The sequence below is a fragment of the Vitis vinifera genome, chromosome 15, assembly GCF_030704535.1.
Source record: "Vitis vinifera cultivar Pinot Noir 40024 chromosome 15, ASM3070453v1".
Lineage (NCBI taxonomy): Eukaryota > Viridiplantae > Streptophyta > Magnoliopsida > Vitales > Vitaceae > Vitis > Vitis vinifera.
The window spans coordinates 19,609,614-19,634,230 of record NC_081819.1 but is presented as its reverse complement, the minus strand read 5'-3'; the positions used below and the strand labels follow the sequence as shown (position 1 = coordinate 19,634,230).

The 24,617-nt window shown below is 35.3% G+C and overlaps 2 protein-coding genes across 14 annotated transcripts; one reads left to right on the top strand and one right to left on the bottom strand.

The window, feature by feature from the left end:
- Positions 1-4,697: 4,697 nt before the first annotated feature.
- Positions 4,698-16,010, top strand: LOC100250535 (protein LATE ELONGATED HYPOCOTYL). 13 transcript variants are annotated; one of them, XM_059743140.1, is made up of 9 exons: positions 4,698-4,839; positions 4,979-5,103; positions 5,258-5,299; positions 5,630-5,845; positions 5,952-6,086; positions 6,349-6,410; positions 13,449-13,676; positions 13,794-15,254; positions 15,333-16,010. In XM_059743140.1, exons 2-9 carry the CDS (start codon positions 5,088-5,090, stop codon positions 15,744-15,746), a joined length of 2,574 nt encoding a protein of 857 aa, XP_059599123.1. In that variant the 5' UTR covers positions 4,698-4,839; positions 4,979-5,087; the 3' UTR covers positions 15,747-16,010. The 13 variants fall into 13 exon arrangements, with proteins under 13 accessions (XP_059599123.1, XP_010661510.1, XP_010661509.1 ...); XM_010663207.3 differs by adding an exon at positions 5,387-5,412 and having other exon boundaries at positions 4,699-5,103; positions 5,543-5,845; XM_010663210.3 differs by adding an exon at positions 5,387-5,412 and having other exon boundaries at positions 4,700-5,103; positions 5,681-5,845; positions 5,975-6,086.
- On the bottom strand, positions 15,999-24,480 carry LOC100267700 (serine/threonine-protein kinase ATG1a). The gene is made up of 13 exons (XM_010663205.3): positions 23,780-24,480; positions 23,518-23,635; positions 23,251-23,309; positions 22,780-22,850; positions 21,383-21,473; positions 21,208-21,288; positions 20,945-21,056; positions 19,372-19,426; positions 18,971-19,248; positions 18,478-18,842; positions 17,013-17,313; positions 16,846-16,916; positions 15,999-16,748 (listed from the first exon to the last, which is right to left on the bottom strand). The coding sequence occupies exons 1-13, from the start codon at positions 24,023-24,025 to the stop codon at positions 16,536-16,538; spliced, it is 2,061 nt and encodes a 686-aa protein (XP_010661507.1). The 5' UTR covers positions 24,026-24,480; the 3' UTR covers positions 15,999-16,535.
- Between the last annotated feature and the right edge of the window lie 137 nt (positions 24,481-24,617).

Genomic DNA, 24,617 nt, shown 5'->3' with positions numbered 1-24,617 from the left:
AAAAATATTTTTATATTTCAATATTTTCTAAAATCATTAACTTTTAAAACAACATAAATAAAAGCACTTTCAAATACGCTCTGAGCACCCGCCACTCGAACATGATTCTTATCATGTTACGCGGCTTCGTTCCCCTGGGATATGAGTCATATGACTGGTTTGGAAGCATTGTAACTCATCCGCCGATGTTCCCGGTTCTTCACACTTGCCTATCATAGTCTACTGATTAACCCAAGTGAGATTTTTTTCTTCCAACCGTATGTGAACCATGAAGGATGAGTGGTTGGGTCTTATCTACATTCCTCGGAGCTGTAACGGTTTATTATTGAGGGCAATTTAGAAGCACGTAGGGCATGAAGTACTTGGGGGAAAAAAAAAAGTAGGGAGTACAATGGCCCAAGCGCACCAAACTTTTTGGTAGGCCAAATTTTTTGAACATGTGGAGGATAGTGTTTAAGCCATAAATGACGAATCAAAATGATTGTGCGAATGATGCATACATACCAGATGTTTCTTCTGGACAAGAAGAGGAAAACAAAGTCCGTCAATGAGGGAAGAATAGTGTGTTGGTAGTGGGGTTTTCGACGTTAGGTAAGAGCACTCACTTGGGCTGTTGGGCTAGTTACGGTCGGGTTAAATATAACTCTTGTGGCCGAGACCGATTCGGATATAAATTGTGTGACTAAAACATGGCATGAAAATATGGTTCAAAGTATCTACCCAAACCAATACATCAAAGTTTCAATTGGGACAAAATCTAACCATATTTGTCTTGGTCATGGTTACCACAAGTCTGAATTTGAGAGTTATTTGGTAATAATACGATTTTGATTCAGGTATAACTCAATTGGTGTGAACTTCAATGGGAGCTTCTTTTGAAGCAATAAGGCATTGATCTAGTTGTCACCAGAGCCACAAAGGATTATATAATTTTTTATTTTATTTTATTTTATGTGGATAAGCTCCAATTGCATCATAGGAATTACAAAAAAAAAGGTTTTGTCGTCATTTTTTTTATTTTGATAGTTTTTTCAATTACATGATTATACTTATTATCACAAATAACACGACGATTCCGCTCATTAATATATAAAGTCCAATAAGCATATCTTGAGTTAGTATGGAAATGGGATCATTCAAGTATAAATCATTTGGTTTGGCCAACTCATAGAATAACTCAAAATTACATGCTATAACTCATAATAAATGAAAATAAAAATAGAAAGGGAATATATAATGAGTACCATTAGTAGAAATTGTCTTTATTCATTCACCTTCCCTAAACTTTTAGTTAAATATACTTTATCTTTATTGATTTTCAAATTTCATTAAATTTTCTTTTATTTTGAATGAGAGAAGAGGTGAACGAAAAGAATAAGAATGATATTTAATAAAATTTCAAATCAATAAAGATTAAATATATTTAATCAAAATGTTAAGAGAGGTAATGAAATTAACAAAATAAAAATAAAAATACTCCAATACAAATTGGTTTATTTTTAAATGATTATTCTCTTATTATTAATCATGTTTGTTTTTATTATTTTCATTGTTTATTTTTGGGATGTACAAATTATCAAAATTTAATGTTAAGTGTGAAAATAGATATAGCAATGTTATAAGTGTTTTCAATTCTAAATATGCTTATTTTCATTATTTTATTTTAAATTTTGAGTTTTTTAATTAGCATATTGTATGTATCATCTTGTCGTGTAGACAAAATCTTTAATTCTAACACATTAGTATAAGAATACAAAGATTAAACAATCTACACACAAAATATAATATGCTTCATTCATCGATCCCGACATCCACAAATAATAAAGAATCATTCAAATGTATGATATAAAATATTTTAAATGATAAAAAAATAGATATTAAGTCTAAAATATCACAATTTTCTTCGCTTCTGATATTTAGATTTTGAACCATACATCTTTATTATACTAGATGTTTCTCATTCTTTCAAATATATTTATCTAACAACGGATATAGTTTTCACAAACTCATTTTTGTTTTATAATTTCTTTCCTTTTTTGCTCATAATCTAAAATATTTATACAGATGTTCTTGATCATTTTCTTTATTTTGTAAGAAAATATTATATTACAATGACATATCAGTATATAAATATTTTATATAATTTTTTTTACATATTTTTATTTTAATAACTTGAAACATTTTCTAAAAACCTTCGTTTTGAGTAATTTTCTATTAAGTTAATTATTCATCTTTCTACAATACATGGTTTTAGTGACTCCTTTTATATTATTATAAAAGAAATCACTTAGTGTATTCTACTAGAAAATTTATTTGAACTAAATCCTTACTCTACACCATGGTTTTGTTGCATGTTACAAAAACTCCTTAATTGATGTCTAATAGATTTTCACAACTTTGAACTAAGTTTCCACCTCATTTATTCTTTCAAAAGACTAAATCTAGGCAATTTAGGTTGTGATATGATTTGTTCTTACGACAATAATTTTATAGCTAACGCATTAATACAATACGACAAAAATAAAATAATCCACACCCAAAGGTATAAGCTATCACTAGATATCTTCACCTTTTAAAAAAAATTATGTAGATACATATCTACTATGAATATGACCATTGAATTATGAACACCCATGAAGTATTTACATTTTCCCCGCCCCGCATTCAAGATATTCAAAATTGATTCATTTTCTCATTCATGGAATAAGTCATGTCTTTTTTTCCATGTTCAGTCCAAATTCCAAGCATATTTATAGATTATAAATCTCGTTGCTCACTTTCCTTGTTAATTTCCTTCATTTTTATCAATTTACTTACACAAATTCCCTTTGTTTTAAAAAATATATATGTTTTAACCATGTGCTACTATCATATAATACCAAAAAAAAAAAGGAAATAATGAGTAAATAAAAAAAGAAATTATTTGTTAAGAATCAAAGATTGTTTTTTATCTCCCAAAAATATTATTTTGGTATTTCATTTTCAAATAGTAGAATATATATGTTTAAAATTCCTTTTAAAATAGCAATTTATATTAAGAAATTAAAAAAAGATTGTGAGAGAATTTTAGTCACCATAAAATGAAGATTCAACTAAACTAAAATTGGAAAAAAAGAAAAAAAAACTCAAGAAGTTACCTCAATTTCAATTAAAAAAACCTAATTTTACTTTTCTTATTATAAGATTTAAGTCATCAATATTAGTTAAAAATAAAATTTAAATGAAATGAAATAGTAACCCATGCTTCAATTTATTTGTTTATTTTTTTTTTTAAACCCCTAGCTTTCTTTTAGCTTTTAGAAAAATAAAATAATAATAGAAAATAAAATTTCCATCTTTTGCTTAAAAAATGAAAAATAAATAAATAAATAAAAAGTGCCCCAAGCCAACTTACCAAGAAAAAATGGTATGAGTTTTAAGTAATATTTTGGAATTCAAAATTGTAATATAGTTTGTAACGTTAATGAATATTAATAGGATGATAATAGAATAGATTTTGTAACGTCAAATATTAAGAGGTTGTAAATTGTAATAAATAAATTATTAAGGAATAGTTTTGAAATTTAAAAGTAAATTAATGTACATTTTTGGAATAAAAAAATTGATAAACACTTTGTATTTTTATTAGAAATATAGATTTTATGCGCTATTTAAAAAACTTCCTAAGCTAATCAAGACTGATTTTTGTATCATCATGTAATTATTTAATATTTTAAATAAAATTATAAAATATATTCAAATGTAATTAGCATCCATAGATTATAATTTAATTAAAATCCATCTATTCGATTTGATTGTGGGATTAATCAAAACTCAATCATGTTTGTATCCGTCTTTTTTTTCCTTTTATACCGAGATTTTATTATAAAACCAAAAGTCATTATATCATTAGTTTTAAAAATAAAATAATTTACTTTGAGAGCAGAAGTCTTACATCGATCCATCTCGTTTATTTATCGTCATGTAATCTTCGTTCGAAAAAAATGAATAACTAAATAAATAAATAATTTACTTAATATATGATTAGTTCATGAAATTTGAATGGTACTTGGCATAAAATGTGGCCTTTTCACTTAATCCATGTTCAATTAATTTTAAAAATGAAGAATGATTGGTACCCATCATATGTATTTTTGGAGAAGGGGTCCCTTCCTTTTCCAGGCATTGATAGAGAAAAAATAAAAAGGAAATTTGGTACGCATGATGATGGAAGAGATGGCAAATTAAAGCTGGAATGTCCTAGAAATGGCGAGGGAAGCAAGGGACTTGTGATTTGAAAAGACTAATCACAAATTAGGGTCGATCCTGGAGCGGGACGCGCATGGCGCACCGGAGCGCAACCTAGCAACGAGAAGTGGAGGAGACGCCACGTGCCCAACTCAGCGAATAACGCTTTTAGGACAGATGAGGTGTCCGTACAGGGAAATGGGAAAAGCCACGTATTGAAGTGGGGCCCAAGGGGTATAGGTGGAGGCGCTTTTGCGGACTCCATCCATGTCTTGAGGCCCAACTGGGCATTGGAAGTGTGTGGACGAGAATAGAGAGGAGGGCGTCAGAAAAATGGGAAAAAGCGCAAGCGTGGGCTTATGAATGCGAACATTCAACCACTACAAAGTTGACACTTGGCGTCATCCAGTGAGGCGCTTCTCCCTCTGCAAGGCTATAAATCTCTCCCCCAACTCTCTCTCCACCGCAGCCTCAAATAAAACCCCCACATTTTCTTATTTTAATAATTCTTTTCTTAAAAAAAATAAATCCACAAGAAATTATAGTGGCTGAGATTGCTTCACAGTCTCTCTTCCTCAGACACAAACTCTGGCTCTCTCTCTCTTGTTTTAGGTCTCGCCTTCTTACTCTTTTGCTTTTGTCTTCGCTTCTGCTCTGTTCTCTATCTTTCTCCCTCTCTTTCCACCATCGTTCCCTCAGAGTCTATGCGTATAGAATTTGTGAGATTCAATTTCAGTATCAATTTGTTCAGGCGCCGATCTACCATTGCGTTTAACGCCATGCTTTCCGCTCACTCGCCGATGAATTGAGTCCATGCAGGATCGGGGAAGAGATCCGACCAGACAGAATTTTCGTCCGCCATGCCTTTTGCGGAAGGTATTTTTTTTTGCCGATTTCTAGGGCTTTGTGCTTTTTGAATCCGTGTTTCCGGTGGAAATGCTATCGTAGGTACTGTTGTGAGGCTCGGGGGGAGGAGGAATAGAGAAATGAGAGGTTTGAGATTTTTGTTTTGCGTTTGTGTTTTTTGCAGTTTTCTCGGCAACCAAACGGAGGATACCGGGTTTTATAGAAGGTAATGTAAGGATGCATTGTTGAAAGGTCGGTGTACGGATCACTGTGGATTACTGATTCGTGTTTGTTTGCTTTTCACGTTTTAAAGGTTTTGGCGTCCTACGATTCGTTTTGGTGAGGATTCTGAATAAGGAATTTTCTTTGTAGTGGATTTCTTACAGTTGTTTCGGATTCAGAGAAGCGTCTCTTTCTTACGGTGGATTCAGAAAAATATCGATAGAATTTTATTTCTCTTTTCTTATAGGTGCATGTAAATTTGGAATGCTTATTATTGATGTTAGAAAACAGAGACGGATCTCTACCGATTCTCTTTGCTTTCTGTATTTTGCAGTAGCATTACTTTATCAGGTTTCATTGACAAAGACGGCTAGGCTATTTGTAGTATTCAAGACATCAAGAGATGAAAGGAGGTTGTCATATTCCTCGTTCGTCAGGCTCCATAATCTGAAGCAGCGGAAGCTGCCTAGGTTCGGTAATCTGAAGCAGCGGAAGCTGCCTAGGTTCGGTAATGGACATATATTCCTCTGGAGAGGACTTGATTATCAAGGTGATTTTACATAGGAAATTTTTTTATTTATTTTTCTTTTATGCTGAATTCTTGAATCAGTCTGTACAATGACTTGAAACTATTGTTTTGACGATGAAAATGTGAGTTATGAATCTTGGTCAACATCAGACAAGGAAACCGTATACTATTACCAAGCAGCGGGAGCGATGGACAGAGGAGGAGCATAATAGGTTTCTGGAGGCCTTGAAGCTTTATGGGCGAGCTTGGCAACGTATAGAAGGTAATAAATTTTTTCCAACCTCAACTTATTACGTTTCTTCTATTTCTTTTATTTTTATACATCTATATAATGAGTTGGGGTTGCAACTTACATTCAGAGTAACCCCCATTCAGAAATTTTGGAAATCTAGTCCGTAAAATCTTTAGATGTTTTTGGAGCTAAATCTATTATGAATAACATGGAATGTTGTCTTTTAATTATACTTAGTCTTACTTGGAGATCTGTTCCTTCCTTTCCTTTGTTTTTATTTGGTGGTGTGCAGAACATATAGGAACAAAGACTGCTGTGCAAATCAGAAGTCATGCACAAAAATTCTTTTCAAAGGTCAATCGATACCTTCTAACTTTATGCTTATTGTATAAATATATCTTTGTTTCTTATTGCTTGGTAATATTTCTATATAATAAAACAAACTGATGTTCATTCTAATCTGCATTTCTGGAGTATGTTCTGCATCACTGTTGATGATTGGATTCAGTTTATATGTTATATGCTAATGTACCAACAAATTTTTTTAAGTGGTAATTTTTATGAAATCAAAGAGAAAAGTGGAGGGGTGGGCATGGCCGTGGGGGTGGGGAAGAAGCATGTTGCAACTAGGAGAAAGAGTAATATGAATGAATATCCAATGTCCTTTCTAAGGATATGTTTATCTACTAGCCCCATCTACATGTAAACAGCTTCACCCATCTATGTGTGCCCAACAACTTCACCCGCTAACATATACTCTAAAATCACTATGCTTGGAGAGCCTAATCTCACACTCAATGCTTCATACATGAACTGGACAAATGTGTTGCTCATTTCCGGATCTCATGTCCAAAACTATGTTTAGAATATCATTGAACTTAAATGCCAACTCAATATTAAGAGTGACTTTGCAACAAAGGGTTCACAATCGAAGGCACAAGAAGTATATACAAGGCATACCAGTCAAAAGAAAATAGAAACAGCCCTAAACTGGCCTAACCTTACATATTCAAGTTATCAATAAAGTCTAAATAGGAAAATTTAGGGCCTATTTGGCAACATTTTCACAAAATTATTTTTGGGAACAGTTGTTAAAAATAGTTTTTAGCTATTTTTAGCAACAAAATTCTGTTTGGGAACCAAGATATAAAAAATAGTTTTCTTAATTTATTCTCTTTGTAATGGTACTGTGCACTTTTGTATGATGAAAAAGTTCCTAAAGTATTCTCTATATTTTCAATTGTTTCTCAAAATACCCAATAAAAAAACACCTAAAAACATCTTAAAATTGTTTTAAAAAACAACCTAGAACAAATTCTCAAAAAAAGCTATTTTTAGTAAAAAAAAAATTGTTAAACTTGTTTTTTAAGTTAGAAAACTGTTTTCTGTTTTAAAGATCATAAATCTAGGTTCAAAAATAGTTCCTAAACAAACCCTCAACATCCTTTTGCATGCTTAGATCACACAAACAAAGCTTTATGCAACAACTTTCAAAGCTAATTTTGAGTGCTTTAAGCCTTGAAAGAAGTTCTATTTTACTCGCTCTAGATGCTTTAAAACAAGCATTAGGAAGCATTCCTCTACAGTGTATTATAACACTTGCCTACAAAGTTGCCATGCCAACCAAGTGGAATATTATTTCTCAAATGACTTCTGAATGTTTGACATGGTTAGAGTAGGTGTTTTGCAATTTCCTCATTGAAATATTTGTTTTTATTTTTATTTTTTGGCTTCATGTAAGATCAATTGAAAGTAGTTCTTTATGAATCTCTAGTTGAGAGGTAGTTGTTACTGGCCATGCTTTATGAATCTCTAGTGCTGAGGTAGTTGTAAGTGATCATGCCCAGGAAACTTTTTACCTTATGATACTAAATATGGGGCAGTAGTGTAATTGTTAAAGTTACAAGTTTGGTACATCTAGGCCCAAGGGATAGCAATTCTGTAGTTGTTGCACCTTTCCTGCAAAGGTGACCTTGCCTTTTATTCTTGCAATTTCTGAATGTATATTGAAATTTCACATAAGTGCATTTGCTTTTTGTATGATGCTTCTCTTAAATTCTTGATTTTTTTTTTTTTTTTTTTCTTTTTGATGCTTGGAATGAAGTTTTGGATAATGTTCAGTGATATATGATGTTTGCATGTCCAGATCTACAATATTTTTATCAAAGTAGCACATTAAGATTTCATTCTGTGATGAAAGTTTTAAGTTGCTTTATATGGAGGGGGGTGGAATGAGGTTTCATTGAAGGGTTGGAGGGGTTAAGGGGACATCAGAACTAGAAATCCTTACTACCTGAATTAATTATAAGGGAGACATAATACAAACACTATTAACTTCTTCCTTTGTTCACACTTCAAGCTTTGAAAATGTGGGCTGATTTGGATACTATCTTAAACCATGGTTCTAGACCCTGAGGTGTGACATGGCAAGGCTGAGATTTCACACCTCCTATTTGTCAACAACACACTTTTTTGTGAAATAGATAAAGAGCAGATATCTTATGTCAAATGGATTATATTATGTTTCGAGTTTGAAAATAAACCTGGAGAAAAGTGAGTTGAATGAAGGATTTCAATTGGATAATGAATTAGGCTGTAGGACGGGTAGCTTTCACACAAATTATTTGGGTACACAATTTGGTGCTCAATCTAAGGCTATTTCAATGTGGGATTTAGTTAAGGAAGGTTCAAGAAGAGATTAGCTTCTTAGAAATGTCAGAATCTCTCCAAGAGAAAGAGACTAACCTTACTCAGAGGTATTCTTTATAAATTTCAATTTATTTATCATCAACTTTTATAATCCCAAGGAAGGATCAGGTTGGAAAGAATTTAGAGAGATTTTCTATGGGAGGAGATCTTCTTGAGAAGAATGTCCATTTTGTTAGGTGGTTAATTATTTTTGCCAACAAATCTAGTTAGGGCTTGGGTATTGGGACCCTTGGGACTCTCAAAAAAGTGTGTTACTAGGTGAATGACCTTTAGAGATTTGTTGCTGAGTAGGATAGCTTTTAGTGAAAGGCATAGTAGGGAAGTATGAGGAAATGAATGGGGAGCGGTGCTTTGTAGAAAGTTAGGATGCTTACAATTGAAGCCTTTGGAACATAATGCCAGTGGAAACTTCAATGTAAACATGTTAGTTCAAGAACACAAAGATAAAATATAGTATACCAAAAGTACACGAGGTTTTAACATGGTTCGGCCGACCATGCTTACATCCATGGATGAGAGAGAATCATTCCACTATATCATAGAAAATATTATGAAAGATAGAAACCAAATACAATTATTAGGCTCCCAAGGATGTTTTAGGAATCTATACCAATTAGGAATTTGAGGCACTTCCTAACATGGAAAGCCATAAAGGTGGAGGTTCTTTTTTCTGGACTAGTAAATTGTCAATGGCCTCAAAGTCAAGTTTTGGCACACTTCCTAGTGTGATAAGGATCCTTCAAGAATCTTTTTTGAGGAATCTTCAAGTTGACAGTTGAAAAGAATGCTTAGGAGGTAGATTTTTGGAATGAGTATTGTTGGAATCTTATATTTAGAAGGAAATTTTTGGACAAGAAGTTGATAGGACTTTGTTTTTTGGAATGATTTCTTTGTTTCATATTTTGATTTCTTTATGTGTTTGTTGTGACTTGGAAGATAGGTTAGTTTGAATGATTGATAGAAAGAAATCATTCTCCATTATAGAATGGCTATATGTCTAGTTAGGGGTAAGGTTTTTTTACTTCTTTGCCTAGTTTTTTAGGCGTTCTGATTGTATACTTCGTGTGTACTGTTTTCGCCGCTTCTAGGCGCTTCTAATACAATTTCTATTTACCTATAAAAAAAAAATCATTCTCTATTAGATCAATAACTTGTCTTTGACCCCAAATGAAATATCTACCTTCCTTGTCAAGCTAATTTGGAAATCTAGAGCACTCTCTTAGTTTTTATTTTTTATTTTATTTTTATTCACCAAAAGCAACTTGAGAGAAAACTTTGACCTTAGATTGCCTCATGAATAGGTATTGAAATCTGGTCAATAGGATTGTCTTGGCTATGAAGATCTTAAATCAACAGCCAACACCTTAATTTGTTGCAAGTGGACTTCTAGACTGTGGTCTACAGTGTTTTCTTTATCCAACGTTTCTTTGGTGCCTTTTTATTTGGCCAGAGATGTCCTCCTTTGTGAGCATGGTTCCTTTGTTGAAGCTAAGCCCAAGATTGTTTGGATGTTGTTTCTATCGTACATTTTTTAAATCACTTGGGAAGAGTATATAAGAACATATGAAGTTTGAAGAGGTCTTGCATGGAGCTGAAAGACATGCTCCTCAAGACTCTTTTTTATGGGTTGGGGAAGATAAGGCTCTTAATTTTTTTTTTTTCCTCCTTTTGGATTTTAAAGATAGTATGGGAATAGGTTAGCTTAGTGATTTTAGCTAATTTTTTTAGCATTACTTGTGTACATTGTGTATACATGGGTTGTGTTGTCTTTTTTTATTAGGCTTTCCATTAATACATTTTGTCCTATTTGCCTATAGAATATTTATAGAAGTGACATGTACTATATTTTGTGCCTTAGTTTCCTTAAACATGTGCCTTGGATTGTGTGTTCCACTTGAGCCTTGGGAGACCTTTGTGCCCCTGGTGTGCCTTATGCCTTGTATAGCCCTTGGGTGGTAGCATCGTCAAAATGCGGATGTTGAGATGAGTGCCAATGTAGGAAAATATTATAATAATAAAGGACATAGCTTTGAAAATTGAATAGTAGGTCAAGGAAAACTCTAATAAGATGGCTATATAGCTATCCTTTAAAATGTTCCTTGATGTTGGGGAGAGAAGGCTTTACAAATATGAGATGGAGGCGTGTTTGAAGGATGGTGCTATCCTACATCTTTGGTGTTTATGGAAAGGGAGAAATCAAAGAATTTTCTAAGGGTGAAAACTCTTAATTTTGAATTTCAGAAGATATTTTCTAAAGTTTTGTTGCTTGCTTACAATACCTTTGGAGAGGGGAACATGTTTCCTTTGACTTTGTACATGTGGTGGGTTTAGGGGGTGAGTGAATTGAATGGTTATTGGATTCTGGTTGCTTTTTCCCTTTTTCTTGTCTTTCCTCCTCTTTTTACTTGTATGATTCTATGGTACTCTATATATTCCATGTGCTAGAGGATAAACTTTTTTTGGTGCTTTGATATGCCAAAATGAGGATGTCTCATATTCCTATGACTTTGTACATATGGTGGGTTTAGGGGGTGAGTGATTTGAATGGTTATTGGATTCTGATTGCTCTTTCCCTTTTTCTTGTCTTTCCTCTTCTCTTTTTACTTGTATGATTCAATGGTACTCTACATATTCCATGTGCAGTAGGATAAACCTTTTTTGGTGCTTTAATATGCTGATGTTGAGACAATTTACAAAAAAATGTTAGAATAAGAAATTCATCTGCTTGTAAAAAGTTAGAATTAGCACAAATTGAGGACAAAACGAGGGAAAATGGTTTAATTATGTGTAGCAAAAACAAATTATGGCACCAATTAGAAGGCATTTGGTATTGTAAAGACGAGGGAAACCAAAAAGGATGACTTATGATCTGAATAAAGATATAGCCTTTGATTTAATAAGCATGTTATAAGAGGGTAGTTTGGTCATGCACAAAGAAAAAGATGATTATACTAGTCAAGAGTCATTTAGTTTTTGTTAAGAGGCACTAGAAGAAGGGGAAGGTAGAAAAAGGATGCTTATGATTTATTGGGTGAGATGACCCATGGTCATGCACAAAGAAAAACATATGATTATACTGGTCAAAAGTCATTTAGTTTTTGTTAGAGGCACTAGAAGAAGAAGAGGAAGGTAGAAAAAGGATGCCTATGATTTTATCTGGTGAGATGACCACTAATTTCATAGAACATGCATGTTGTGGTAGTTTGGGGTAGGTTTTTTTTTTTTTTTTTGTTTCTAATACTAGAATTCAATGGTATTATTTTGTCATTTAGGATTCTTTTGCTTTATTATATACATATGTAATGTGCCTAAGCTAGATGGATGGTTTCACCTAAGGTAGGTTTTGGAGTCTCCTATACGCATACAAAAATGACTAGAAGCCAATGGTGCCAGTTGGAGTGAGATAAAGTAGGAATCTTTTACTTCTCCATGAAGAAGTGGTAACTGACTGGTTCATGGGAGTACTTGGGAGGCCATGCCTTTGCTCTTGTATCTTGCATCGTAATAAGACCCATGCTTCTATTGTATGGAGTGGTTAGATCTTGACCCTATTTGGGGCATCAGGATAGGTTTGGATGATGATGGATCAGATTTTGACATCTTTCAAGAATTAAACATGGGATCTTGCACTAGAAATAAGTTACCACTCGGATGCAACTTGCCAAGTGCATGTATAAGGCTTATTTGTTAGAAAGGGCTAGCATAAACTCAAGTCATTTATTCCCTAAGGTTCACCTAACCGCTTTGAAAAATGAATGATTTTTGCAAATGCTCACCTAATTGTAGTGAAATCTTATTAGAGTTCAGTAGATGGATCTTATTCAGCCTTGCATGGAGGGTTGCCATTTGACAGAAATTGATATTATGCAGTTGACTTACAAATAAATTACTTGTCTTATAGAGACACTGCTTTGTTTGGCCGGTGGAGAAGACCAAAGGGTAATAAAGTAGGAATTGTGGTATATGAACTTTTTGCTCTTACATATCTGATTCTAGAAAGGAATTGAAAGAACTTGTGAATTGGAAGACAATGTTCCTTGCAATATAATTACCCTTCTTTAGAATCTTTGAAGAAATCAAGTGGCAGTACAGGGATTAAATAAGGTATTGGCTCACTGAAGGTCAGGATAGAATTATCAAGATATTGGCTCACTAAAGGTTTTGCCAGAACTTCATGGATGTACCTTATCCAACAACATATCCAATTTGTATGGAATGGATAGTGAGTTTTTACGAAAATTCTTTGGGCATTGATGGATTTTCTGATCTATCAGCTCTGAATTCTACAGTGTGTTTCCCAGATTTGCTCAGACAACATAATGAAAAAGTGTCCAGCTTACTTGGGAATCTCCAAAATGTTGCAAGGGCTTTATTCAAGAAAACCATTTTGTCAATGCTGATCACCTACCATCTTCTTCTGCCTCGATCAGGTCACAAGGTGTTCATTCCTTATCATTCTCACCTTGATTACAAAGTTCAATATTTTTCTGGACTGCTTTTACATTAGCTGGTACTTCCAAAGCAAAACTTAGCTTATGTTTCAGAAGTAAGCATTCTAAATCTTAATGAGTTATTGTGCTCTGATTCATGCTAAGTATCTTCTTTTAGTGCTTTGCAAGGGTTTCAAACTGAAATATTCACTTGTAACTGAGTTTTGAGAATTAATAAATATTTTATCTTCAGTTGGAAAAGGAGGCTCTTGTTAAGGGAGTGCCAATAGGTCAAGCTATAGACATAGAAATTCCTCCTCCACGGCCTAAAAGGAAACCAAGCAATCCTTATCCTCGAAAAACTGGTGTGGCTGCTCCTACTTTGCAAGCTGGAACAAAGGATGGGAAATTATTAGCATCAGTTTCTTCTTCGCATCCTGGTAAACAAATACTGGACTTGGAGAAAGATCCGCTTCCTGAGGTAAGTATCTACCCTATTGTTCTTTTATTCATGTCCCTGTTTCTTGTTCTGTTATTATTATTATTCTTATGTTTCCTTTTCCTGTAATTAATCCCACTTTCATGCTGTGTTAATCAGAGACCCAGTGGAGATGAAAAGCCAGGCAATGAAAATGAAAACCAGGATGAGGACAACTGCTCAGAAGTTTTTACCCTTTTCCAGGAGGCTCCTTGTACATCTATGTCTTCGGCAAACAAAAACTCTATACCAACACCAGTGCCACTCAGAAATTCATGCACTTTTCGGGAGTTTGTGCCATTAATGAAAGAGGGAAGTAACCAGGATGAAACAAATGAATCTTACATCACTGTTGAGCCCAAAGGAAATCAGAAGTTGGATAAACCTGATTTCAGGCAAAAAGCACAGGATAGTGGCATGAGTAAAGCCTCAAACTTGGAGAATTCTCACCCTTCACATGAGAAATTGGTTCAAGCTGAGAAAACTGATGAACCAAGCCAGTCTGAAAATTTTGGTTCACAGCCGAAAAATGAGATGCAAGCAGCTCAGAACTTCCCAAGACATGTCCCTGTGCACGTTCTAGATGGTAGCCTAGGAACGTGTACTCAGGCACCTTCCTCAGAAATGACGTATGGAGAATCCTTAGTTCACCAAATTGGAATTCATGGACACCCAAACTTGTTCCAGAATCCTGCTGCATCTGCAGCTACCGAACATCAAAATAACGGGTCAAGATCTTCCATTCATCAATCATTTCCCACTTTCCATACTCCCTTTGGCCCAATCCGCAGCAACCAAGATGACTACCGATCATTTCTCCAAATTTCCTCTACTTTTTCGAGTCTTATTGTATCAACTCTGCTACAAAATCCAGCAGCCCATGCTGCAGCAAGCTTTGCTGCTACCTTTTGGCCCTGCTCAAATATGGAAGCATCTGCAGATTCTCCTTCAGGCACTATTGGAGGTTTCCCAGCAAGGCAAATAAACCCAGCTCCAAGTATGGCAGCAATTGCTGCAGCTACTGTAGCAGCTGCAACTGCATGGTGGGCAGCCCATGGAGTGCTTCCCTTGTGTGCTCCTCTTCACACTGGCTTTACCTGTGCTCCTGCATCTGCAACCTCAGTTCCACCAACAAATACAGGTCAAGCTCCAGCAGCCAACACAGAGAGAAGAGAAAACACTCCTCAAGATCAACAACTGGACCTAGAATGCTCTGAAGCTTTGCAAGCACAACATTCAGCATCTAAATCACCAGCCATGTCATCTTCAGACTCTGAGGAGAGTGGAGGTGCAAAGCCAAATACTGAGTCAACTGCTCCTGATAATGAGAAAAACACTACAGCAGTAACTGAGCTCAATGATCCGACCAAGATGAAGAGTAGAAAACAGGTGGACCGTTCCTCGTGTGGTTCCAACACTCCTTCTAGCAGTGAAGTAGAGACAGATGCATTAGAGAAGCATGAGAATGGCGAGGAAGAGTGCAAAGAAGCTGATGTAAATCAGGCAGCTGGTGAGGCTAACAATCGCCGTTGTAGAAGCACCAGCATCCTTAATGAATCCTGGAAGGAGGTCTCTGAAGAGGTAATGGGCAAATCTCTAATGATATTCTTTCTGCATATCTTGCCGCAAGTTCTTATGTTAACCTGACTGACATGCCAGGGTCGGCTGGCCTTCCGAGCACTCTTCAGCCGAGAAGTATTGCCACAGAGCTTTTCTCCTCCACATGATTTGAAGAATAAGGGGCTCCAGAATAAGGATTTCATAGAGAATGAGCAGGGTGGAGATGAGAAACATGAAAATGCCTTGCAGTTAGACCTCAACAGCAAGGCATGGGGACCTTGTTCCAGTCACCAAGATGTGGAGAAAAATGGATTGATGGAAAATGACAACAGAGAAGAAGGGCTGCTCACAATAGGGCTTGGGTATGGAAAGATTAAAGGTCGTAGAACAGGATTTAAACCCTACAAAAGGTGTTCAGTAGAGGCCATTGATAGCAGGGTCACAAACTGCTGCAGCCAAGGTGAGGAAAAAGGCCCCAAGAGGATACGCCTGGAAGGGGACGTTTCAACCTGATATTTCATAATGCATGCAAATTTAAACGGAGGAAACCTTCGTAGCTGCATTCAATTTCTAATTTTTCCCCTTCCCCTTCCACATTATCATTTTCTGTTTAATTTCTAGTCATGAAAGCTCACGAAACTGTCGTGTAGGTGTGTGTACTATATATATGTCTACATTTGATTTGTCCCACTGCCTTGTACCTTTCAGACTTTGATGCAGTTATAACTCCTTTAAATAGACTTGAGAATCATAAAGAAATGAATGTGTCTTTAATCAGTCTCGTATATTGTTCCTCTGCAATTTTATTTTCCCAAATACAACTAGCCAGAGTTCAAAAAACTAAACCTATGTATATATAGCCATATAGAACCAAATAACCGTCTTTCCTTGAGCTTAAGTGACAATATAAAAGAACAGAAAAAGAAACCCAAAAACTCTATACAGAGTGTCTCTTCCCTGTTGAGTGGAGAGTAAAAAAAAAAAAAAAACAATTGACGACCTTTATTTACATGAACTCCTGTGCAATAGAGGTCATCTTCATGCTCCAGATTGCCAGCAGTCCACCGCATACTTTCTGTATATTTTATACAAGCCAATATATCTAAGCTTTTATCATGTCATTCACTGCAAAAAAAGTTGTGTCCATGTCATCGCCCCCAAGTTCAAAAACTGCATGTTCAACCCAGTCACAATCTCAAGGAATTGTGTCAGTAATAAGCAAGCCAAGCCATGAATGATATAGCTGGGGGTCTAAGAATTGCTGTACACATTTGTATTTACTTGCTGAGGTGAATCCAGGGATTACTTGGAAGGCAGCTGTGAGATTTGGAAGCGAGTTAGATGGGACTCCAGGTAGATAATGTATCTTTGGATTCGGTGCTTATTGGCGGGAGTTAATGAAAAAGGAGGGTTGAGTGGCAGCAATGTAGCTTCTCCTACAATAAATGAAAGCAGAAGCATTGCTTTGGAGTACAACGCTGCTGCACTACCCTTGTTTTCCATATATTCATCCACCTGGAACAAGGGCAAAAACCTATTTTAGGCAAAAGCTCTAGATCATTTTTGAACAAGGGTTTGAGAGGAGAAGTGGAAATATAGAAGGTTTACTTACAGCACCACTTTTCCCAAATGCGAGAGCTGCTTGGAATATTATTTCCATTGCATCTGGCATCTTGCTATTACCTGCAATATGTTTGACGGTCAGTTTGAGTGTGCAAAATCTAGTTTTAAGTGAAGAACTCACAAGCATTATCACAGAACAAATATCAGCAGTCTAACCATCCATATCTTGAAGATGACTAGATAACTTTTCTGCATGATCACATGCAGCAATAAACTCACTCTCCACCAATATGGAAACAGAAGAAGGCTTGCTAAAATCTATTTCTTCTTCTTGTGAGTTTAGAGACAGGCCAGCAACTTCCTGAACAGGGGCAGATTCATTAGTTGAAGAGGTTTCAGGTAAATCACTCCCTGCAGTAGAGGCCAGCCAAGAGCTGCAAACTTGTACAGCTTTCTTCCATATAGCCAGAACTACCAGCTCAACTGAGAATGACTCCAGAAATTGACCATCTTTTAACTGCAAGAAAGCAATGACAAGTTAGCAAATAATATCTGATATATACACGACACGTTTCTCAAACTAGTGAGTAGAACATCCCTTCTCCCACTTAAAATTAACAAGGATAAATTATGTCTTTTAACACATTCATTCCATTATCTTGCATAACTTTTAGCAACCAAGGCAGAAATCTAATTCTGAAAAGAAAATATGCCATTTGGGGTGCAATGTTTCTTTCCATAATGGATTGAATATAAGAACACAAGCTCTTCTATTTTTCAGGTAGTATTTATAGAGCACCCAGATTATAAACCCTGCATAGCACATCAAATTCCTTCATGTAGCTCCAAGAATATATGGCTTAGCAGTTTATTCAGAAGATACTTAGAACAAGCTCTTTTGTAGGATGAGTTGAGGGGAGACAACAATGCTCTGTCTAAAGGATGAGCACATTGCATCTAGATCCACATAATGTATAGAAGTGCCATGAAAATACTTATGCCCAACCAAGAGAGAAAAGTTAAGCCTGAAAAGAGTGTCAATTCAGGAAATATATCAACCAATTGCACAGCTCATTTTAGGCAAACATCTGAAGATAACATATAAAAATGAATCTCACTGATGTGATATACTGTTTTATACAAACAACCGTCACTTATTGCATTCAAACAATAAAATGGGATCAACTTGAATTCTTGATGGGATTTATTTACAAAAATATCTATGCATCTACATGTAGGAAAAGCTGATAGAATTGGATATCATGAAAATAGATATTGTTGGAGTGCATGATATAAATTAAGGGCCCAAATCCTATAAGCTTAAGCTTTTAGGAAAATTAGTTGTCTAATATGGTATCAGGGCCCTGTTTGGCAGGAGGTCATGGATTCAAACCTCACACATGTTTATTTTCTCAATTTATTAAGCCCAAAAAGAGGCTACTTTATTTTCCATAATTTATTAAGCCCATGTGTAAGTCAAAAGGAGGCTACACATGAGGTAGGATGTTAGAATGCATGATATAAATTATGGGTCCAAATCCTACAAGTTTCAGTTTTTAGGAAAATTGGTTGTCTAACAAACATAAATATTTATGTGATTTCATGTAAATATCATCTATTAGCTTTAGTTGCAAGAGTCCACATCGAACAAAATATTGCCAAGCACAAAAGAAATACCAACCTTTTCTTGAGCTAGTTTTGAAATAGCATGAGCATACTTATGTAACAAGTGGAGCCTCCTTGAAGAATGCAAAACGGATAGTTCTTGATCCTCCTTTAATATAGTTGATGCACAAGATGGTGTAGATGGATCTGGTTCATAGTTCCCAGGGCTTTCCACAGCACCAACTGAAGTAGCTGTCAGTTCCGTTGTCTTCATTGCAACAGCTACATCCTCATCATTCTTATTTGGAGAGTAGATAGTAGCTCTAGCAGCAGGATTATCTTGCAGGGATGTTTCAAGCGAAGAAGAGAGTGTCTCCATTGAAGCAAAATGTGCATTGACAAGAACATATCCCTTCTCAATGGACTCCATTGAATCAGCAACTGAACATATAAAGCCAATATGAGCTATGTGCTAACAAGCACAGGATTAAATGGGCACACCTTCAGCAGATAAACTGACATTTTGGATGACCAGATAAATTTAGGGCACCATCAATAGATTTACTTACTTGGATCGTCATGTGCAATGCTTGGCATAAATCGATAACCACCTTTATTGCTGGATGTGCTACCATGTTCTTGTCTATGTAGTATTTTGCTGTTAACATCATGTATTGATGAAGTTAAACTTGGGTTTCTGGTAGATGAGTTGAGCTGATGTGCAAAAGGTAATTGAGGGCTCTGAGTAGAGTCTGTAGGCAAGTTTTTGCCTCTTAAGCATTCAAACTGCACAACCAGAGGTTTGGTTTGTGGAAGTAAGGAAGGCTGCTCAACATCCACTGTCAACCTACAGATTATGATAGGATAAATAATTTGGATTAGTTCCCCAAGTATACTGAATCAGCAATGCTACCAATGTACATCAAACAACAAATGTCAATGTTTTGCATCTAAAAGATTAGAATCTTACCTGGGCTCCACCAGGAACTTATGATTGAAGAACTCATTGAATGTTAGTCGCTCAACTGAAAATTTAAGTATAGATTACATGAATACTTTTTTGGATGAGCGGGATATGCCAACTGTAGATCAATATAAAGCAGGGCATTCTTTTTACCAGGAAAACGATTTAAACAAGTACAGTGAGCATCCTAGATTGCTATTTGATTCATAAACATGGGACTAAAGAAATGTAATTACAATTCAAACCATCATTACTGTATAGAAACAGCCTGCAAATAACTTTTGATGAGCAAACGAGTAATGAGAAATCAATTGGTTTCACAATTATCTAGTTTGCTCTTACAACTCCATGCTTTGATTATACAAATAGCTTACCAACTCCAAGAAGTAAGCTAATATAGACTTTTTTCTTTTAATAACCGAGGAACCTTCCATGGCCAAACCCTTAGGACTCTTCATGGGGATCCAAACCTCGGGGTGCTGATCGCCCCGCAACAACCAACACCGAGTAAATTCAAGATATCATTAGTGACAGAATTCAAACCCAGAACAATGTACCACTTACTAGGACCACACTTTCCAGTAAGCTAATATAGACTTATGCACATGAAAATGCAAATATTTACACCTTATCTTTTGCCTTAGTTAATTTAACAGACAGCATGCATTCAGAATGATGACTCACAGTGTATCTTGTTTGCTGATGACAATGTAGTTTTAGTTGATGAGATGGAACCAACAAAGGACCAGATTTAGAACTATCATGAAATATTCTTTAGTCTAAGGCTTTTAAGATAATCAGATCGGATAGAACATATGGAATGTAGTTTTGATCAAACAAGCAGAGGAAATTATGGAATATAGTAGATTATAGTTGGTAGGATACCAAAGTTATGATAATGGTCTGATCATCATGATTGGGATGAGATTAAAACTGACATTAATAGTAGGATGGATGGTGAAGAACATCTAAAAATAGAATTTATACAGCAAATGCAAGGTATGCAGTACAGATCCAATGTGGATATTAAGTAAACACAATACTCTGTAGGGGCAGCACAGCAGTTTGCAACAGAAAAATAATGTCATATATTAAAGGCTTGGTGGATCACCAATGCAGCTAACAGATCACCAATTACTCTTAATTCCAACAGTTAAGCATGGTTTTATATGTTTCCAGCATGAAGATGAGTTTGTGTTTACCCAAGATTAAATTCAAGAGAGTACAAGTTTATCCAAGATCGGGTTGGTGGATCACCAATGCAGCTAACAATTCACAAATTACTCTTAATTCCAATGGTTAAGCATGGTTTTATATTTTTCCAGCATGAAGATGAGCACAAGCTTACCCAAGATTAAATTCAAGAGACTACAAGTTTATCCAAGATTGCATTCAGAAGAACCTAACAACACTAGGATTTTGTACCATCTTCCAATTTGGACAGGAGCAAGTTAAAAAAAAAAAATGCAGCACACTAAAATTTTACACATGATCAATAATGCCCTTTGCAGTAGCTTATGAAAAGCGTGAGCAAAACACCTTTCCAAGAATCATAATCAAGGGTCATTGTAACTAATACCTGGGTTTTGACGTAAAAGGCGTCTGCAAAGATCCACACAGTCTGGATGAAGTTCTTGTAAGGCACCTTGCGGAAACCGTAGCTCACTGGCGGATAAAATGTTATGAAAAAGCTGTATGCAGCAAGAAGTCAAAATAAGAAGAAAATAACACTGGAAGTTGATATGTTTCATTTACCAGCATAACTTGTAGTTTCTGGCTATGGTTATATGAATTAAAACTTATGATCTCTCGTAAAGAATTTACAACAACAGTTATTAGAACCTGAAATTGGGTACTGCCATCAAATGGCGGCCTCCCAGTCACCAGCTGGAATAAAATTGCTCCAACACTCCATAAGTCAGCCTGCATAACAAATGCTAAATTAAAGACAATATAAGACTGGCACAGACTTTGACAAGCAAAGCAGCTCTGAAGTCAAATTTTCAGTTTGCAACACCTTCGCATCATATTTTTGGTTCTGAATGATCTCTGGAGCCATGTATAATGGTGAACCACATTGCGTGTCAGCCAAGCCTTGGGTAAGGTCCCTGGCATACATCAACTTTCAGGAAATGACTATGTGCAAACATACAGTAAAGATCAAACATGATAGCCTTTTTTGTCTTCATTGTTTTTAGCTAGTCAGAAACGATACTAGTTCTGAAAATGTCTGCCTACCAAAAACCACATGGGAAACCAATTCAGTGGGCAGACTAAAATTGTCATAAATTTAATAGATTTCTTTGTAGAACCAACTCAAAATAACTCCTATAATCAAGAGATTTCTTAAAATATGATTTTTCATGCCCATTCAAACCGCCATCCCACCCCATGATCTCTTAATAAGAATCTAGAAAAGGAAAAAAGAATGCCAAGCACATGGTAATTGAAAATTCAGAAGCCCGTTACCTTGCATCTTCCCCAATAACGTGGGCATGCAAACAGAAAACCACAGAATTCTTGGACAAAAATAATAACAATAACAATAAGCTCAGACGACAGGCTCATTACCTAGGTCAAGGAAAACTTAAAAAGGAAAAAAAAAAAGTGGAGAAATTGTCAAGAGGTGGGATAAATTTCATAAGTAAAATGTGGATTTGTATTTTTGTACAGAGACTCTTTCATTGGGACCTCTCATACATCATGACCTCAGCTGGAGGTTCCCTGGTCATCACTTGCATTGAAGTCACTAATATACCTACATTTTTGGTTTCTCTTTTGGATAAGGGAACAATCAGAAAAAAGAGTTATGTGTATGCAAAATAAGTGTTTGTGCTATCACACTTGTGAATTTAACTAAAAAGATAACAATATTTTGGCTTGGCAAGCATAAATCAAAGTCTGGCTCCACTTGGTATGTTGTCAATAATTAAATTGGGTGTACACAGCCATGCGCTTACACAGAATGTTCAGTAAATTGTAGAATCTACACCATTTAAAAACTTAGTCCATTTGCTGAATTCAAGCTTAATTTCATAAATCAAGTATCCAGTGTCAATTAAAACAGCCATAGAACAAAAGAATCGTTAAGCCTCAAACAATGCAGAGTATCTACTATTTCTGACAGAGAATGTATAATCTTCCGAATGCTAGAGTTGATGAAGCACATCAAGAACACCAAATAGCGTGGGCAAAAAGAAAAGCTAAAATTGAATTTTAAACCGATTTCAGAGTCCAGACAACTCTCACATAGTTGAAATGTTGATGAATTTAACTGACAAAGCAATATGAATAGGCAACTAACAATTCCACATCCAACTTAGATTAGAAAATCATTTCTCATAATTACATTAGAAATAAATGATGGGATATTCAGGATTCAAACAATAATATATGGTAACAAAATAATATTACCTTGCAAAACCAAAATCCCCTATCTTCAACAGCGGAGCTGTTGTTGCCTCATTAGTTGACAAAAGAAGGTTCTGCAAATTAGAGTATGCACAATGTATTAGAAAGACATAAGCTGAAAAAAAGTAAAAATGTGTTAGTTTGAAAATTAAACCCTAAATGCTCAGAAATCAGTTAACTGAAACTCAAATTCGTTTTCAAGAGAAATCCTTCATCCCAAGAAAAACATTAAAACTGAAATCTTACAAATTACATTAGACATTAAGAGTCTGTTGGGCAATGATTCTAGGAAGTGTTTCTACTCCTTCTAACACTTGAAAAATAAAAATTTTCAAGCGCTTGAAAGGTTAGACGCGCTTATCACTACCAAATGGACTCTAAATTCATGCCAAATTCGAATTTGTGTCTGCATTCCTAGTTACATGGGACTAAATGACAGAATGCTACAAAAACAGTGAGAAGAAGTGGCTATACCTGTGGTTTTAAATCTCGATGAATAAGCCGCTTTTCATGAAGCACCTGGAGTCCTGCAGCTGAAAAAATAAAATAAAAAATAAATAAACCAAAAAATAAAAAATAAAAATTCCACAAATTGAATAAATCAAAATTTCCTGTTCAACTTGAATTACCGAATATAGTCTAATTTTTTTTTTTTTTCCACAATAGTTCCATCGGAGAGGTCTATAATAATCACAAGGGAGGCAACTGAACGTGAAATAGACGCTATAGGCAATTACATACCCAATTGCCTCATAAAGTGCCTGGCAACAGCTTCGGGGACCCTTCCGCGGCGATGAATGTAGGCGGCGAGGTCTCCGCCATCGCAATACTCCAAAACAAGGAAAATTCTATCCGAAGTCTGAAATTCAAAAAAATATATATATAGGTATCTTTTTTGTATAATTATGGATGATGATGACGATGATGATAACTAATTGATCAAGATGAATGGATGTAAAATCAAAATCAAACTAGAGGAAGAGAGAGATAGTAGAAGAAGAACCTCAATAGCTTGGAGAAGGCGAATAATGTTAGGATGATTAATGGTTCTGAGAATCTCAATCTCCTTGAACAGATTATCCTTGACTTTAGGATTAAGGTGCTCTTTATCGATTTCCTTAATGGCCACTACCATGCCCGATTGCCGATGCCGAGACTCCCACACCACTGCATACGAACCAGAGCCGATTCTCGGACCCAGTATATACTCCCCTACCACCCGGCACTGCTTGCAATCCGGATCTCCCATTTTCCTCTTCTTCAATTCCTCTTTTTCATGCTCTCTCTCCCTCTCTCCCCCTCTCTCTCTCTCTGAGTCTCTCCTCTTTTCTCTTCTTTTTCTTTTTCTTTTTATTTTGGTTTTAATTTTCTAATTTGATCTTGTGATGAACTCTGCTTGCTGCTACTCAACTCCCACTATGATTAGACTATATATATTATTAAGGGGTTGTTTGGGGATCAAGGCATGGGAATTAATTGGCCCTCCCTTGCCTTTTAGGAGTATGATTTCCCTTTTCCCTTTTTCCTTTTTTTTTTTTTTTTTTTTTTTTTTTTTTTTTTTTTTTTAATCCCTTTTGTCTTTAATCATCATTTATGAAGGTAGTTTCCTCTTTCCCAATTTTGTTCTTTCTCCTTGTTTTGTTCTTGGTCTTTTTTTTTCTTCTCTCTTGTGATGATGAAAACTCTGATACTAATCCAACAACTCTCTCTTGATGCAGAGGCACTAATGTTGTGGATAACTAACTTTACTATTAATGTTGACTTAAAAGCAAAAAAAAATAGTAGTCCTCCTATCACTATCATTCCTTTTTTTTTTTAAATCTATTTATTAAGTGATAAGT

Excerpts from the sequence above, each read along its gene's own strand:
- LOC100267700 (XM_010663205.3), bottom strand. The coding sequence starts at position 24,025 with ATGGGAGATCCGGATTGCAAGCAGTGCCGGGTGGTAGGGGAGTATATA. Across the intron at positions 21,474-22,779 it reads GGGGATTTTGGTTTTGCAAG|GGACCTTACCCAAGGCTTGG; the intron begins GTAATATTATTT and ends GATGTATGCCAG. Across the intron at positions 19,427-20,944 it reads CCTTTTACGTCAAAACCCAG|TTGAGCGACTAACATTCAAT; the intron begins GTATTAGTTACA and ends TTAAATTTTCAG.
- LOC100250535 (XM_010663207.3), top strand. The coding sequence starts at position 5,560 with ATGCTTATTATTGATGTTAGAAAACAGAGACGGATCTCTACCGATTCT. Across the intron at positions 5,846-5,951 it reads GAGAGGACTTGATTATCAAG|TTATGAATCTTGGTCAACAT; the intron begins GTGATTTTACAT and ends TGAAAATGTGAG. Across the intron at positions 6,087-6,348 it reads AGCTTGGCAACGTATAGAAG|AACATATAGGAACAAAGACT; the intron begins GTAATAAATTTT and ends GGTGGTGTGCAG.